Raw genomic sequence first — 18,065 nt, forward strand, 5'->3', positions numbered from 1 at the left:
TGACATAAAGACACATTCTGCTCGTTTTACATAGGAGTGACCCACAATCCAAACACTGTTCTTCATTGTTTCTTGGCTGCCGCTCCGTGCTGATGTATGTTGCTGGTGCCCGACGACAAATTCCTCCCCTGCGTAACAGGTCTGAGAAACTGTAAGAGAGCGGAAACAAACCAAGCGTGAGTGCCATGTAATCACAGCATGTCAATCCGTACATAACGTTTGTAGCATTCTGAGGACCATCTCCCAATTGTCTTCACTCTCTCCACCGGGAGGCCCCCCGCCACCGCCTCAGTTGCCGCCCCAATCCTAAAGGAATGAGAGCCAAACTCTTTAGGGTCAAGACCTGCTTTCCTGACCCCCATCTCCAATACCTTCCTGAATTGATATCTGGTCAAGGGGCTCCCGTCGGCGTGACAGAGCAGTGCCCTGCCCGCTGAGCCCACCAGCAGTCCGTGCAATAATTCCACGTGCCTCACTGGGCAGCAAGGGTTGGCGGGGGCCCGTTGAAGAACTATGGTGTGACCCCTAGACTCCTGGTCGGTCTTTGACTTCTGAATAATCACCCACATGGTGTCCTCCCTTATCGTCACACTAGCCCTTTGCAAGCCGCCCAGTAGGTCTGACTTAGAACCTGCCACAAGTTCGCTAATTCTCAGCGCCCCATAGAATGCCAAGGAGAATGCTGCCCTAAAAAGAAGCACCTCCCACTCCGAGCTACAAACAGTGTCCAGCGTGCCCAGTAAAGCTGTCAGCCGGGCCAATCCTATGGGCTTTCTCTTATCCTTCTGATGTCCCTGAATACGGCGCCATCCCCTCAAAGCCTTACGTATCATAAAGGTATTAGTGGGATCCCGGAAGCCCCTAGCTTGAGCGAAGAATGACACCGCTGCCCTATGTCTGTTCGCCGCTGCCACCGAGCGCCCCTCCTTATGCATCCATTCTAAATAGGCTGCAAAGCCATCCTCCTCTGCCCAAAGCACTTCCCATTGTTGCCCCAAAAAAGAACAATAAGACAAAAACGCCCCTTCGTAAGCCGTCTTGGTCCTGGGGGCTAAGCTAGCGACCACGAGGTCCTGTAATCTGGGGCACCAATCTGCCAAAGTACTGCTGGGAAGTGCGCTGGCGAGGGGTCTGCTGTAGGAAGATGCTCCCTGAACACCTGCATTTTGAAACGAGAGAGGGAGTCAGCTGCATTGTTCAGAACACCAGGGACATGTTTGGCCTTAAAATTGACATTCAATTTGAGGCACTGCAAAACAATTTCTTTGATCAGACGAAGTATGAAAGGACACCGCGCCCCCTGCTGGTTGATACATTCCACCACCGTCATGTTGTCTGACCAAAACACCACTGATTGATTACATAGGTGTTCGGGCCAGACCATCAGTGCCACCCATATTGGGAAGAGTTCCAGGAAGCCAATGTTGTTGTTCAGGCCCCATGTTCGCCATACCTCCGGCCACTGTTGAGCGACCCACCTGTTCCCTAGGATGGCGCCAAAGCCCACACTCCCGGCAGCATCCGTCCACAGGCCCAACTCTGCTGATGTTGTCAGCGGGCCGGGCCAGACTACCCTGCCGTTAAAATCCTCCAGGAATACCATCCATATAAGCATATCCTGGCGAATTTCAACCGATAGCCGAGTGCGGTGGTGCTTCTCCCTCAGCCCCGTCATTGCCTGCGCAATAGAGCGAGAGAACGGGCGAGCCATGGGGATAATCCTCAGTGCGAAGTTCAATTGCCCTACCACCTCCTGTAATTGCTGCAGAGTGACCTTCTCCTTCTGGAGGCATAAATGTAGCGCTGTCTTGAATTTGTCCACCTTGTCCCTAGGTAATCTAAAACATCCTTCCATTGAGTCAATCTCAATGCCAAGGAATTCTAAGCAGGTGGTCGGGCCAACCGTCTTCCCGGGCGCAAGCGGGACTCCAAAAGCCCGCATGAGCACGCAAAATTCCTGCAATGCCAGTGCACACTCCTGAGATCCCGCTGTACCCAGGAAGAGGAAATCATCTAAATAATGCATGACCCGCTGATGGCCCGTCACTTGTCTCATGGCCCATTCCAGAAAAGAGCTAAACATCTCGAAGTAAGCGCAAGATATAGAACAACCCATGGGCATGCATTTGTCTATGTAGAACATATCCCCAAAGGTGAAGCCTAAGAGATGCTGATCGGCTGGGTGGACCGGGAGGAGGCGAAAGGCTGATTCTATGTCTGATTTCGCCATCAGTGCCCCGGGTCCCGTGGCCTGTAATAAGTTAACAGCCTGATCAAAAGAGGCGTATTTAACACTACAGATACCCTCGTCAATGGCATCATTCAGTGACGTCCCCCTAGGTGCTGACAGGTTATGGATCAATCTGAATTGCCCTTTCTCTTTTTTGGGGACAACTCCTAATGGGGAACACACAAAATTGGGTACTGGCACTTCAGAACAAGCATTTACAATGCAATGGTTTTGCCTTTGTTAAAGTTAGAGCTATTGGCATTGCTCTTGACACTCTGAAGCTCCACTCTGAAGCTCCACTCTGAAGCTCCACTCTGAAGCTCCACTCTGCACTCTGAAGCTCCACTCTGCACTCTGAAGCTCCACTCTGCACTCTGAAGCTCCACTCTGCACTCTGAAGCTGCACTCTGAAGCTCCACTCTGCACTCTGAAGCTGCACTCTGAAGCTCCACTCTGAAGCTCCACTCTGAAGCTCCACTCTGCACTCTGAATCTGCACTCTGAAGCTCCACTCTGCACTCTGAAGCTCCACTCTGAATCTGCACTCTGAATCTGCACTCTGAAGCTCCACTCTGAAGCTCCACTCTGAAGCTCCACTCTGAAGCTCCACTCTGAAGCTCCACTCTGAAGCTCCACTCTGAAGCTCCACTCTGAAGCTCCACTCTGAAGCCAGTGGCATAACAAAAGCTGAAACGCAGGACTGGCAGCTCGGAGCTCCGGAGCCCCCTGCCCCCCCACCACCACCACTGGCACGTCCCTAGCATTAGAACTCAGGACTGGGCACTAGTAAGCACTATATAAATATAATATACAAATTACAATTGACACGCATGACGCTGTGCCGATCTGCTACTCTCTGAGCTGCTGGAACTGGTCTATGCATCCTCAAAGATGGAGCACTAAAGGAGGAGAACGACAAGAATCAGCAAGTTGTAACATTCAGTGAAGAGCTGGTCCCGAAATACACAAGGCACAATTTTTGCATCAAACCAACAGTACACATTCGCTAGGTAGATGCCATTGCTATGCAATATGCCCCAGTTGTATTAGCCTCATCATCTGATGTGTCAATGTTGTGCAATTGTCCAAATAAACTTGCAGGCCCGCTACTTTTCTTCGAAGCTTGCCATTTAAAAAAAAAAGTAAATCATCCACTTTATTTTTGTATGCATTGTTTCTGGAGTGCTACTAATCACTGTTGAGCTACCTAAAAGTGCTTAAGAATAACGAAGCATAGGGTTACTCGCAATCATGCATTGTACTATAAAGGATAGAAAACCCTGTCCTATTCAAACTGCACTAAAAATCATGCTTTGAAGGGAGGAACACGCATTTAAGATACAAACTCTTATACGGTCCCATCTGTTTCACCCTTAAGTTTTACCTTCCTCCGGCGGCCGTGGTCGAAAAACGGGAAACTTGCACAGGACAGCGAGGAGGTTGCAGTAGTTGCAGAGAAGTTCAAGAAAAACACAGGGAGACATCAATGAATGATGCAGTAATTGCTAGGAGCTGTTTATATACAAAAATAGATGAGTTAAAGAAGAAGCACTGTATTACATCCAATGATATGTAACCTGTACCACTTATAACAATTTGTGCTCGTGAGGAAATGAAAAGCGCAAAGTGACAAGTGAAATCAGCTAGAGATGGCGCAAGAGAACAGTGATAATATTTACAAGAGCACATTAATAGTGGTCCAAATACATTTGAGAATGGCTTAGGATACATTGATTAATAAAGCAGAACAAAAATGTGCCAAGTAATTGCGCTAGGAAGTCGACAGCGTTTCGACCTGCTATCTATACAGGTCATTATCAAGACCAGGTTACAAGATATTTGAAGTGCTAAAGAGTAGAAAAAAGAATATGAAGGAGTAATTAATCGAGCTATAGTAAGGGGCTAGCATAACCACAAAAGGAGGAAGTGAAATGAGAGAATGGTACCTGCAAATTATCAATCGCGAAGGGGCAAAAATGTGAGGTACCCGGCAGGGTGATTTGCCCAGTGCAGGGCAAGTAGGTCACTTGAGAGTCCTGTTCGTGGTCGGTGGAAAAAAAGGGCGGGGTGGGAGAGAAAAGGAGGTGGCTTTCAAAGGTTGCCAAGGAAAACAAAGGCGCAATGGTGGACTGCAACTGGCGAAAACTGGCCCGTCTGGGGAGAGAAATCTGCAAAGGCTGGGCGGAATAATGAGAACTCACTGAGAAGTATACACATTCAGTAATGAGGGGGGTTCGTGATGAGAACGGGTCCAAGTTGGTACGGGACATGCAACCAATTAGATGACAAGTAGGCATCTGAAAAGTAACAGGGAGCAGGAGTTGAGTCAGAAGGGAGCGCAAAAACCAATGTTAATGCAAAGGGTGCGTGTCCAGAGCATAACACTCACCTTATGGTGTACAGGGGTTGATGTGGCAAATAATCGCCCAGGATCCACCGAAGGCGGTAGATGTAGAGCCACGGGAGCTGGTACGGAGAAATGGGAGTTCCGGGCACGGCATCCAGGGAATTGGGCATCCGGCGTTAGCGTCTATGGAAATTTCAAAGACGCAATGTGAGTAAACAGGACGAGCGTGGCATATGCTTGCGTCTGGTATGGGAAACGGAGATGGTATAAGGGGGGTATACACTTACTGTCCAAGGGATCCAACAGCCAGTAGGGCTCTGCTGAGTGCGGCTGGGGCTGTCGAGTGAATGAGCGGCAACGGCATAAGTCCGTGTAAGCTCAGGAGTTCAATCAGGGTGAGCGAGGACAAATACGTATGCAGATGTTATACGTGGGATGTGGGGGGGGGGTCCCTGGCTCATGCCAGGACAAATTTCAAGGGGTCATGAGAAAAGGACAGTTAATGGAAACAGAAGAAACAAGCGGGAGGGGGAGCAAGGGAGGTGCCGGCAATGCCGGAACAGAATCGGGGGCGTTCCCGGCTGACGTCGCGTGACGTCGGCAAAAGCCAAAGAATGTCGGGAACGCCCCCGTGTCTGGTCCGGCATTGACGGACAGGCCCCTCGTCCAATGGCAAGGCTCCATTTACGGAGCCAGCCAATGAATGAGGAGGGCCGACCCAAAGCACACTACAATTCTCATCAGGTTTTCGCCTGCGCGAAAAAGATGCGCAGAGCGCATCTTTTTGGCGAGGCAAAACCTAAAAAGGGCCAGCTATCCTGCCTAACGATAGCTCTTTGTCAATTTTGGCGGCCACCACAGCCGGATTGTGCTTGACTGACAATTGGTTTCTAGAGTGCGCGCTGCCTGTGTATCCCGCGGCCGGGATCCTAAAGCCTTTAGAAAAACCTTCCTGGAGTAGGGTGGCCGATGTGTGGTCCGGGTATCTGTTCAACCATGGAATCATTGCCACCACATCCACTGGAGTGGGGGGGCCCTAACCTGTTTGTCTTATAGTGGCTTTCCCCTACCCCTCTGACCTGTGTTTCCCTGCTTGGACCTACAGGCAGTTTCTGGATGAGAGGGGTGCCCACAGGAGGAACATGCATGTCTAAACTTACACGCGGCCCTTGTGCAGGTGCGCCTATTAAAATCCCAGCACACCCCTTTTTTCTCTGGCCCACTGGCCCTAAACTTCCCAGGTACCTCACTCGTTTGGGGGGGCCGAAAGGGCTGTTGAGGTCTAGAGAACACCTTGACCGAACCGAACTGGGGGGGAGGCGCAGTGTCTGAGAACTGTTTGTGCCAAGCCATGGAATCTACCGTGTCCCATGCCAATGTTCTATTAAATTCCAATGCCTTCCTGAAATTGACATCATACCCTTTCCATGCCTCCCCAGAATACTGTTCACTCCACCCCACAATCCTGCTCGAGTAGCATGCCAATGCTGCCTGCAAATCTGGAGGACGCTCAGCTTTAATAGCAGTGAAGACAGCCCATGCTTTCATCCAGTTGTTAAGAGTTTCCTCAACCCTAAATCTAGCACACTGCACCCTCCATTCGCTTGGGAGCATCCACTCTTTCAGTGTTTTTACCTGCTCCATTTCCCTATTATCTAACAACAAAGAATAAATATAAACGTATTTGTCCGCCCAAATCATCTCTTTCACAGCTAATGACACATGCTGAGCCAAATTCTCGCCCCTGGAAGGTAAAACACCGTCCCCCAAGAGCGGCAATGCCACTTCCTTACCAAGTGCGGGCCGCGGGGGCGGCTGCCCTTTAACTCCGTCCAGCTGGGGAACACTTGGACCTGCAAGGGGAGAAGATATTGGCAATGCAACACTGTCGGCGACCGCTGCCGATCTGATTTTTTCCACAAACCTCGCCGCCTCTGCTGCATGGTCTGCAGAATTCGGGAAAGCTCCCCCTTTTTGGAGCCATGGCATCAAGGCCGTTATTTGGGATAACAATTCAGGGGGCATTGAATCTAAATTACCCCCCGGGACAACCGGTACCACTGGGGTTATGCCCTGTGGTACTGGCGCAGCTGGCAGGGCGGGTGCCGGGTGTGGCAAGCCTGTACCCGGGATTGTGGGCACCGGTGAGGGAGCAGGCCCAGCGTCTACTGGTTGGGCACCACGGGGGCAAGGGGTGTAGGCATAGGTACATGCGGGGGTGGGACGACCGCCGGCGGCGCGGCAGGTACCGGTTCTACTGGCCCTGGGGTGGGGGCAGCATCCCTGGGTCTCTTGGACCTAGACTTCCCGGGTGGGGTGGCAAAATCCCCCCTTGGCACTGGTGCCACCCTCTTGCGGATAGGCCTACCCGATGGGCCCGGGGCATCCCCATGCCTCTCATTCAACCGTGCTTCAAGCTCATCTACTTTCCCTAACTGCTGCTTAATGTCACTCATGTCACGCATCATGGCCCGCATCATAGCCTCCATGTTGGACCCCCTTTTTCCACCCCGCGGACCTGGCATGATACCCCCCCGAAAAACAGCAGCCTACTCTCCTAATATCACAACAGGCCGACCTTGTGTACCTTTTTGATGGAGGGTCACCAGGGGGCTTTCAGCACCATGCAACGGCGACCGCAACACTAGCGGCTTGTCCGCTTATGTAAGGGGGTGAGTAAACCTAATGTAGACCCACCCGGCGGCCACCTGGAGCAACGAATGCTAGCCCCCCGTACCCCTCTTACCGACCAGTCCTGTGCACTCCCCGGTGATGATGATCTGCGATCACAGCCCTCACCACGTCGTGTGCCCTGTCTGCGAGTGAAACGTGCCAATAATGTAGTTAAAGTTGCCTGGAATTGAAAACAGGTATTAATACCATGTAATAAAGCAAGAAAAACGTTTTAGAACACCCAACTTCAATAGTGAAAACACTTTAAGAAATGTCACCTCTTCTGCATACGTGGACAACAACTCACACAATATTTGATACCACTCAGTAGTGACAAACACCTAAACAAATGCCACCTCGTTTTCCTAAATTGCACCCTCTCTGTCACAATCAGTACAATGTATTATAATTACACAAGGCCATGGCACTTCGTTTTCTTAAAATTGCACACTTTGTGGTCCAATCAGTACAATGAATTATCACTAAATGCAGCAATGTAGCGTGGAAACATTTACATAGCTGCCACCTCGTTTTGCACACTTCTCAAATGGTCTCCCCTCCAGGTGCTGCCCTGGTCGACCCTGCTTCGCTGCCTTCTATGGAGCGCGGGCTTAATCAGGGCACATTGAGACCAAACCCGACTATTTACCCAAACGACTGTTGTTTCCCCTGCCTACAACGATTGTTTACCGCTGCCACCTCGTTCTGATTGTGCGCCCGTTTTAAACGGCCCCCTGAAGGCGGGAAATGACGTTTTTCGTTCCGCGTACCGCCTTTACTTAGGCGACCGAATTTGAAAATTCCCCCGAAGGCGGGAAATCCCTCGCACTGCTTCAAAAAAGAGGTTTCAGCCCCCTCGTTACTCTGCTGCCCGGGTCCGCAGCGTGAGCCTGCACTTACCGGCGAACAAAGAACCCTTCGGCTGGCTCACCGCTCCCAACTCCCCGATGCGGCGCCGGTCCTTCCCGCGTATTACCGGCTTCCTCTCTCTTCTACTGCTGACTTGTCTCCGTGTGACGCAGCTCCCCAGCCACTGCAGATTCGCGGTGCCGCCACGAAAGCACTCTGCCCGCGCGCCTCCCCTTCGTCACTGCTGGGCTCCGCTCGGGCAGGCAGGCAATTCCTCCGCGACCTGAAAAATAAAGGAGAAAAAATTACGAAAACAAAGAAGCCCCGAGCGCGGGGCACACCGTTCAGCGAGGGAGCGTCCAGGGACAAGGGGGTCTCCTGGGCGCTCCCCACCTCTTTATTCCCGAGGGGCCAGGCGGCCCCTCCTATCGCCCGCCCCCCCTGACCCGGACCCACTACCTTGGATCCGGGTCAGGAAGGCCGCAGGCCAATCGGCGGTGGGCCGTGCCCCCCCGGGCACGCCCCCACCGCCGAATGACAACAAAGGGGAAAGAGGGGGCGACGGTCGCCGCCATGCGTGCGGGGGGGCCGAGGGCCCCCCCTTTTCATATGGTGCTGTCGTCTGAGAAGTGATAAAAGGACACAACACAATATACTGCAGCTATTTTGTTAGCCTTTCACTTCTAGGTTAAGGTCTGATCAGAGAAGGACTGGCCTCCCCAACAGGGGTCCCTCCCCCAATCAGGTAAACGCACGATTTCCTACCTCCTTCAGCACGAGAACGAACGTAGTGTTCAGAGGCTAAATGTTGCCCCTCCTAAAAATCCCAAAACATCACATTAATTTGAACCATTTTATAAGGAGTTAAACCTTTTTTTACATGCAGAAAGTATAAAAACCGTGGTCATGTCCATTAACCTCCTAAGCTATCTCTCTGTGTTTAGTGTTCGTGTTTATAAGTGGGATTAGTATCTGAATAGTTGAGTATTTATCCATCAGGCCCCATTAAACTACTCCACCTAAAAACTACTTTCTTTAGAGAATGCTTTACTGAGCTATGGAGAGAAACAACATGTAGCGACTTACACTCTATTGTGAGCTCGTGGTAATAGAATATAAGCTACAGCCCAGAGGGACACTGAACAAAACCAAAATGCCCCCTTTTGCCAAACTTCCCATAGTTCAGGCTGTCTAAGGTACCTGGCTAGTCACTACTGACTTACATTGGCTCACGGACTATGAAACCACATAAAAATGCCTTGAAGTTCACTTTAAAAACAAAAATTATGATAAAACCGTTCTTTATCATTAGTACCAATATATAGAGCACCGCTCACTACGCAGACTATTGCCCTGTAGTTTGTCGTCTATCGTCATAAGACGGGGGGGGGGATGGAGGGGGGGAGTTGTGGAAGTTGGTGCAACAGGGATTTTCTACAAACCCTTTACAGATCGTGTAAAAAAAACTACACTGCAGCCAGGAGGTGGACTTAATCATGGCTCGTTTCTGCAAATTTGCCATTTTGTACCATTGTAAATGGAAGATGTTATTTTCAACGTGGTGGCGCTCATTTTATCGAGTTAAGGTTTCGAGGCAGAAATTACATTGACAAGATTTAAAAATATGAACCTTTGTTACTCAAAGATCTCTGCTGAGTGCTTAATTCTCTGAGCTACCTAATTGACTTGTAGTTTTTAAACTTGCACAAAGCACATGATTACCCCCAGAAGCATCTGAAACCCAATTCATTTGAACATTTTCATTAAAACAGTACTATGACACTAAATAATGGTAGAACAGTAATTAGTTGTCAAACAAATTGTACAGAAAAATGTAATTAAAGAAAAAAATAAAGGAATTTTCCTAATTGTTATCTCTTTACAAAAGAACAACAATGTTCAAGGCGAAGGTCAACCAGCAATGATTTTGAAACTCGTGTTGTCAAGCCAAGGAAAGTATATTATGTGTTATGTCTGACTTGAGACGGCCAAATCCAAAAAGAGCAAAAGAGCCACTCTTAGCCCATACACCCACCCAAAACATACGAGTTGTTAATATGGATATTGATAGCTCCAAAACAGCATTAAAAAGAATGAAAGCAATCTTTAACTGCAATTTTAAATCCTATTTGCTGGGGTGTGGAGAATTATTTAGTCAAACGTTCCTTGCTTTCTGTACTACTCTGCATTTAATTTCTTCCTCCATTGTGTTGCTGTGAAAACCAATAAAGATAATTCAAAAGTTTTTCCTGCCTTACCAACTCCATCTCTTACAGTTAGTACTCTGTGGAAAAAGTAATCATACCAATGAATATTTCTTTAATCTCAATCTGTGGGTAAGTTACTAATACTCCTGGTTGTACCTGATCTTCCTTTGCTTTATTGGAGTAGTCCGTACCCTGCTGGAACAACTTCAAACTAATCCCTGAATGTGACTTGCACGACCTTTTATCCTCCATGAAAACCGCTTCCTATTAGGATGATCTTCTACTTGCCTTTTCAGTCTACCCCACTTCCTCCTCGAGTTTCTTTCTACCAAATGGAATCTTTCTCTTACTGTACAAGCAGATCAGGTTTAACCACTACTAAATATAACTTTCCGTGACCCCACCAATATTGATGCCTGTTTCCTGGGTAGCCCAGGTTTGCTTGGACATTACCACCAGTCTGGCTTTTGCTTGGTCCGTGGTTCAGATGCAACCACAATAAAGGGCGTTGATGATTCCACACCCATGCTGCATGATTCAGAGCTGTGTTGGCACGCACTTCAGGACCATGACACAGCCGACCAGAGGATGAGCCTACCTTTTATATTGCTCTTCAGTATTTGCATGCTCTGGGCTTAGGACCTTTTGATCTTTCTTGCCTCGTTGTACCAGGGTTGAGCCAGTTCCCGCGATTTGTTTACCATCTATAGATGTCTAACTCTGGTAAATATGTTTTTAATCATTATAAAAACATTTTATCAGACTAATCTTGCCTACTTATTGAGATCATGGTTTTGTATTTCTCTCTTCTGCGTGTCAAAGTAAGTTTAATTTTTTTTCCATATACCCCTAATGCACAAGGACTTATCTCATTTAAAGAGTTGTACATTTATTTTTTCTCTACACTGGCTGTTATCACCCAGACAGCTGGTCCTTTTAAAAACCAATGTACCATATACCTTTTGTAAACTTGAAGTTTGTACGTGGGTTATGTCACCTCATGCCAAAACTCGCCCAAAGGACATGATGCCTGCTTTTCACAAAAAGTGTTCCTATTTATATAGTTATTTCAGTTACCTACCTAGTCTGTGGTTTTACATGGTGCTGTTCTTTGTGGCTGTTTTGTGTTAGAAAGAGTAGATTACAGTAATCTCACAGTGTGAACACATAAGTAACAAGGGGAGATGCAATAAACCAGTTAAAACACAGCTGTGGTATGTCCATTGAGAAGAGACACAGTTAATTGCAAAAAAAGTAGGTACATGTTTTTTTTCAGTGGGGGAATGTCCTATGTTTCAAACTTTTCCACATAGGAGTGGAAACGTGAGTATTATAAATAGAATTTCTGTGCTTCAATACAAAATCATTAATTGTTGCTGAATAGTCTGCTCAATGGCATTTCTTTTTTTAAAGATCCTATTTGCATTGTAAAGTATTGTGATCCATGACATGTTCATAATCCTGCCTACTAAAATGTCATAGTAATTTGTTAACCGTGCAACTAAATGGACCCTGTTTTTCACCTTTAAAAACATTTTATGCCATATAATATGCCCCTCTTTGGGTTGTATGTCAGAATATCAAAGGAAAACAAATCTGTATACAAAAATGTGACCTAAATATCGACTGCAAAAATATTATAAAGGTAAGTTCATACAGAGCGCTGTAGCTGTTATATATTTTAAACTAAAAAAACAAAGGTTTCGTGTATGTTATAGTTCGGCTCAAATTTCACTTGTACAAATCATAGAAATTCAGCAGTTATAGTTACCTGTACTAACTATGATGTACGCCCCCGCAATGCACTGCTTATGACCTCACATATTACATCACTCCTGAAATGGTCAGTCACATCACTGATGACCTCGTAAATTACATCATTGATTTGACTGGGTTTGTGAGTGGGTATGGGAGTGTCTGAGCTGTTCTGTGAGTGGGTGTGGAAGTGTCTAGGCTGTCTGTGTGGGTGTGTGGGTGCATGAGTGCTTGAGTGGGGACTGCTCGTTCTTTGCTCATTTTCTGCCTTTTCTGCTCACTTCTGACCTTTATTTTGCCTCTTTCTGCTCATTGCTGGCCTTTATTTTGCCTCTTCTGTTCATTTTTTACCTTTATTTTGCCTCTTTCTGCTCTTGTATGACCTGTATTTTGCCTCTTTCTGCTCCTTGCTGGCCTTTATTTTGCCTCTTTTTGCCCGTTTCTGACCTCTATTTTTCCTCTTTATGCTCATTGCTGACTTCTATGCTGCCTCTTTCTGCTCGTTTCTGACCTTTATTTTACCTAATTCTGCTCATTGCTGGCCTCTAGTTTGCCTCTTTCTGCTCATTGCTGACCTTTATTCTGCTTCTTTCTGCTCGTTTCTCACCTTTAACTTGCATCTTTCTGCTTGCTTCTGACCTTTATTCTGCCTCTTTTTTTGTCGTCCATCTGGACTGCTGGAGGAACCTCAAGGCCGCCACGGTCCCTACTGGCTCCCGAATGCTTTGGGAGCCAGCATTGCTTTCACACACAGAGAGCAGCTACAACATGCAGCTCCCTGTGTGAGAAAGTAATTTGTCTGTTTCCGTGCTCACTAGACAGCGAACAGGGAATCCGACAAAAGCTCTGCTACCAGCAAGCAAGAGCATTTCAAGCAGAGTGCTTGCTGTGACTTGGCGGGAGAGGTTAAAGCTCTCGCCAATCCCCAGCTATGTTCTAGGGGTGCGCTATGGGGAGGTTGTAGCCCCAGGATCAAAAGAGCAACAGGAGGGGGCCCGTGCACTCCTCTCCTTGGATTAATCATGCATGCCCCTGGACCTGGCCCACCCGGAGGCTGCACATTACAGAAGCACGGAAGCCTGCGCTGCATCCTTTTTTTTCCAGCGGGACTTGTAGATCCAGCGTGGCTCTTGCCGAAAAAATAATAATACTGTTTGTGCCCTGCGGGACCCCCACTCCCTCCTTCCGGAGTCCTAAGAGGTCAGGTTATTCCTACCCTACCGCCCTTTTCTTATATTTAACATTATTTTATTTTTTTGATGACTGCCATTAATTCCTGGTTGAAGTGTTGGCAGCCAGTCAGATTCGAGCAGGGGGACTGTTGGATCTCAGAGGATCCACATCCCTAAATATACAAATTTGAGATTTTGTCTACATTTCTCCAAAACTACTGATTCCGTCCAGCGATTTGGGCTGTAGTCGTGTTCAAAATCCCAATGGGAATTAACATTGTAAAAAACACTTTATTTAACCCACCCCCCACCTCACCTCACCCCCTTCCCCCCCCCCCCCCCTTTCGAACAGCCTTTGCTCGACGGATCACCCTAAAACTTTCCATGTGCATCAAGACTCATTATGACACTTTATGGGGACAATTTTGTGAAGATTCACCAAGTGCCGGCAAAGATATATAGGCATGTCAAAAAATCCTTTGGACGTGGAAAAATTATTTTTGGGCTTGCTTATATCTGTGGCACCGCTTCACAAAATTTTAAAAGAAAAGTCCTAGTGAATCTGGTTGGGCATGGAAGGTTTTGGGCTGATCAGTCAAGTGGTGGCCAAAAAAGTGGAGGTGTAAATAATGTTTTCCAGTGTTAAATCCCATAGGGATTTTGAACACTATTACAGCCCAAACCGCTGGATGGTATTACACCAAACTTGGCAGAAAGCTAGCTATTGGTCCAGAAAGAGTGCTTTTGGTTACTTGCTTTAAATCTGTTCAGTTTTGGAGAAATAAAAAAAATAAAAAATAATAATAATAATCTATGGATGCGGGTCTTCTGAGGACCCAACAGTACCAGTGCTCAAATCTGTTTGGCTGGCAACACTTCAAACAGGATGTGTTGACCGCCATCTTGGGACTCTGCTTCATCCAAGTCCCAAAAGATAAACAAACGTTAAAATAGAGAAGGGGTAGGGTAGGAATATCCCGATTTCCCCCCCCCCCCCCCAGACTTTTGGGTTGGGGGGGGGGGAGGGGAGCATTTGAAAATTATTTTGGCGGGAGCTACCTGGAGTCTGCAGGTCCCGCCGCAAAATAAAAAAAGCAGCACTGGCTCCTGTGCTTCTGAAATGTTTACCAACCATGTGGGCCATGTCCAGGGGGCATGCTAGATTAGTACAGGGCAAGGGATGCACCAGCCCCCCCCTCCTGTGGCTCTGAGGGACCGCTTCGAGCTCCTCAGCCCACCACCTCCCCGGGGGTGTTCAAACCCCCTCATGACCTGCGGACCACCACCTCCCAGGAGGTCGCTTGCTGGAAGTGGAGCTTCGTTTGTGTCCCTGCCCACTGTCAAGCGATCAGTGAAACAGGCTAATTGCTTTCACACACAGGGAGCTGCATGTTTCGCAGCTCTCTGTGTGTGAAAGCAATGCCACTCCCGTAGCAGTCGGGAGCAGGCTGTAACCGCAGAGGCTACAGTCCCGGGGGAAGAGGAGAAACAGGCAAAATAAAGGTCAGAAAGAGGCAAAATAAAGGTGAGAAATGAACAGAAAGAAGCAAAAAAAGTCAGCAACGAGCAGCAAGAGGCAAAATAAAGGTGGCAAGTGAACCAAAATAGGCAGAATAAAGGTCAGAAACGAGCAGAAAGAAGAGGCAAAATAGAGGTCAGCAACAAGCAGAAAGCGGCAAAATAAAGGTCAGCAACAAGCAGAAAGCGGCAAAATAAAGATCAGCAACGAGCAGAAAGAGGCAAAATAGAGATTAGCAACAAACAGAGCAAAATAAAGATCAGAAACAAGCAGGTAGTGGCAAAATAAAGGTACAAAAGGAGCACAAGGAGGCAAAATAAGGGACAGCAGAAAGCGGCAAAATAGAGACCAGAAATGAGCAGAGAAAGGCAAATTAAAAGCCAACAACAAGCAGAAAGAAGCAAACTAGCGATCAGAAGCTAGCAGAAAAAGGTAAAATCAAGGTCAGACACTAGCAGAAAGTGGCAAAATAAAGGCCAGTAAGGAGCAGAAAGAGGCCAAATAGAGATTAGAAACGAGCAGAAAGAGGCAAATGGAGGTCCGTAACCAGTGGAAAGAGCCAAAATAAAGGCCAGAACCCAGGGCCAAAGAGACAAAATAAAGGTCAGCAACGATCAGAAAGAGGCAAAATAGAGGTCAGAAACGAGCAGAAAGATTCAAAATAAAGGCCAGCAGTGAGCAGAAAGAGGCAAAATAAAGGTGACAAGTGAGCAGAGAAAAGGCAGAAAATGTGCAGAGAACGAGCAGAACCCACTCAGGCACTCATGCACCCACTCACAGAACGCCTCAGTCACTCTCGCACCCACTCACAGACCCAGTCCGACAACCATGCACCCACTCACAGAATCATTCATACTCTATCTCACCCACTCACAGAACTACTCCGAGACTAATGCCTGACTCACAGACCCACTCTGAGACTCACACACCCACTTACAGACCCACTCAGACACTCCTAGATCTACTCACATACCCACTTAGACACCCAGGCAGTCACTTATAGGTTGACTGACACATTCATGGAGGCGCTTGCAAACCCACTCAGGCACTTTCTCTGCACTTTCTCAGACACTCACGCACCCACTCACACACCCCGCGAGACACTTATGTAGCCATTCCCAGCCCAACTCAGACACTCACACACCTACTCACACACATTGATACTCATGCACTCACTCACACACCTACTAAGGGATGTATGACGTTACAACGCATACTTTTACATCGCATGCCTTTACAACACGGTATTTACAACGAATACCATTACAACGCATAGTGCTTTGGGGCGCTGGATAGTGAATAGTTTAATTTACTTTTCCAACTCCAATCCCCGTGGACACTAGGGAAGGTGTTGGACAGTAGATTAAACGCATTCCCTATCCTGGAGCGCCCCCCAGCGCAATGCGTTGTAATGGTTTGCGTTGTAAAAGTTGCGTCGTAAAGGCACTGCGTGGTAAATGTTGCGTTGTAAAGGATGTTTCCCCTACTGAGTCACTGATGCACTCAGTCACACACTCCCTCTAAAAGGTTACAGTTAGGAAATAAAATTTAAAAACCTTAGAAATTCACTTAACAGTGCCCTTACAGTTAGGAAATAAAATTTTAAAAACCTAAAAATTACAGGGACGTTATATTTAGGAGATAGAATTAAATTGTTTTGAGATGTCATTAGCGATCTAATATGTGAGGTCATAAGCAGTGCATTGCGGGGGCATAAGTTATAGTTAGCTCAGATAATTAGAACTGCTACATTTCTATGGTTTTGTACGAGTGAAATTTGAGCCTAACTGTAACGTCCCTGTAACCTTTTGTTTTTTTTAAGTGAATATTTATATTTATAAGATACGTAGTTATGAAGGTAAGAAACTTGGGAAACACATGCCATTTATAAAAAACTGAAAAGTACACTAGAGGTGATATCTAATGCTTATGCATCGTTTCCTTGTTTCCAGCTCCTGGTCTGTGAGAGGACGCTATGGACGAGTCGAAGGACATGATGTTCCGTAGTGTCCTCCTGGACATCGACCGTCACCTGGGAAAGGAGGATGTAGATGGCATCAAGTTTCTCTGCAGTGACATACTACCTTCGAAGAAACTGCACAATGTGACATCCGCTGACAAGATCTTCCAGCTCCTTATTGAGCAAGACCTTATAAACAAGGATGACCTCTTCCTGGTTGCTGAGCTGCTGTACAAAATTCGACAATGGTCTCTGCTCCGGAAGCTCAACTTCACCAAGGAGTCTGTGCGTGCAGCTCTACCGAGCAGGGCCACCGTGTCTCGATACCGGTAAGCTAAGGGTTGGTGCTTCATCAGAAATAGGACGCCATATTTCTATTTTATTTATCAAATTCAAATGAGGTTGGCACTCATGGAATGTGTCAAGCTGGCCACACCTGTAACTTAGAGCTTCCTGTTGGCCAAATGGCTAAAAGTGCGGGTTTTGGGGCGCGGTGAGAAGATCCACATAATATATTCTCTATCATACAGCTCCAATGTGAATTTACTTTCAGGTAAAACAGCCAGATTGAAGGGACTTTGGAGCTCAGTGCATAGCCCTTCTCACTCCAATGCTAGCCACAAAACCAGTCCATGTCCATAAAACAATTTGAGGCCACTGCAAGGGGGTTTACAATGCTTTACAAAATCCCATATAAAGTACAATGTGTGTATTTGGCATGCTCGAGCAGATGCAAAACTAGTATTTAATCTTCATTTGTTCAGTGCGGAATCACAGACCACCACACTCACTTGAAAATAATGGAAAATCTCCTTTCTGCACCCTTCACCCCCAATGTTTTACTGGTGTGAGTTTGCACTAGATTAATGGAAGCCATGCAGTTGTCCACCCACAAAATATATCCTCTGTTTTACCTGAAATATCTCTTGCTGACAAGTCGCCAGGAGGTGTAGGGACGTGGGCCAGAATTTAAAATATGTGCATTTTTTATACTACCGATAGATTAGCGTATGCCAAGAAATGTCAATATTTCTTATGTTAATCGCAACACTAATTTCTCCGGGGTGAGTAATGCTTGGTCACATTGTCACATATCAGTAGAGAAAGAGAGAGTTGACACATTCCTGCTTTCTGCTCCAATAGTAATTTGGTTAAGAGAGGAAAATCCTACATTACCAGCGCTGTCCGGTTTCATCACCATGGTGGCAACTCTAATGCTGGCCCTGCCTGTCCCATCAAGCAGTATACTGAGTTAAGCAATAGTTTATATCCACTAACAGAATGTCACAAAGCACAGAATCATCAATCAGACCTAATCACCGAACATGAGAGATGGACATTAACCAAATCATTA

The 18,065-nt window shown here is 47.1% G+C and overlaps 1 protein-coding gene across 2 annotated transcripts in view; it reads left to right on the forward strand.

Annotated features, from left to right (window-relative positions):
* CASP10 (caspase 10) overlaps window positions 1-18,065 on the forward strand; it is a 147,907-nt gene that overhangs the window by 56,796 nt on the left and 73,046 nt on the right. For both annotated transcript variants that reach the window (XM_078680203.1, XM_078680204.1), the window contains one exon: window positions 16,704-17,040. In XM_078680203.1, coding sequence (XP_078536329.1) covers window positions 16,727-17,040 — 314 coding nt within the window. In that variant the 5' untranslated portion in view covers window positions 16,704-16,726. The remainder of the gene's footprint in view (window positions 1-16,703; window positions 17,041-18,065) is intronic.

The sequence above is a fragment of the Lissotriton helveticus genome, chromosome 3_1 (assembly GCF_964261635.1).
Source record: "Lissotriton helveticus chromosome 3_1, aLisHel1.1, whole genome shotgun sequence".
Classification (NCBI taxonomy): domain Eukaryota; kingdom Metazoa; phylum Chordata; class Amphibia; order Caudata; family Salamandridae; genus Lissotriton; species Lissotriton helveticus.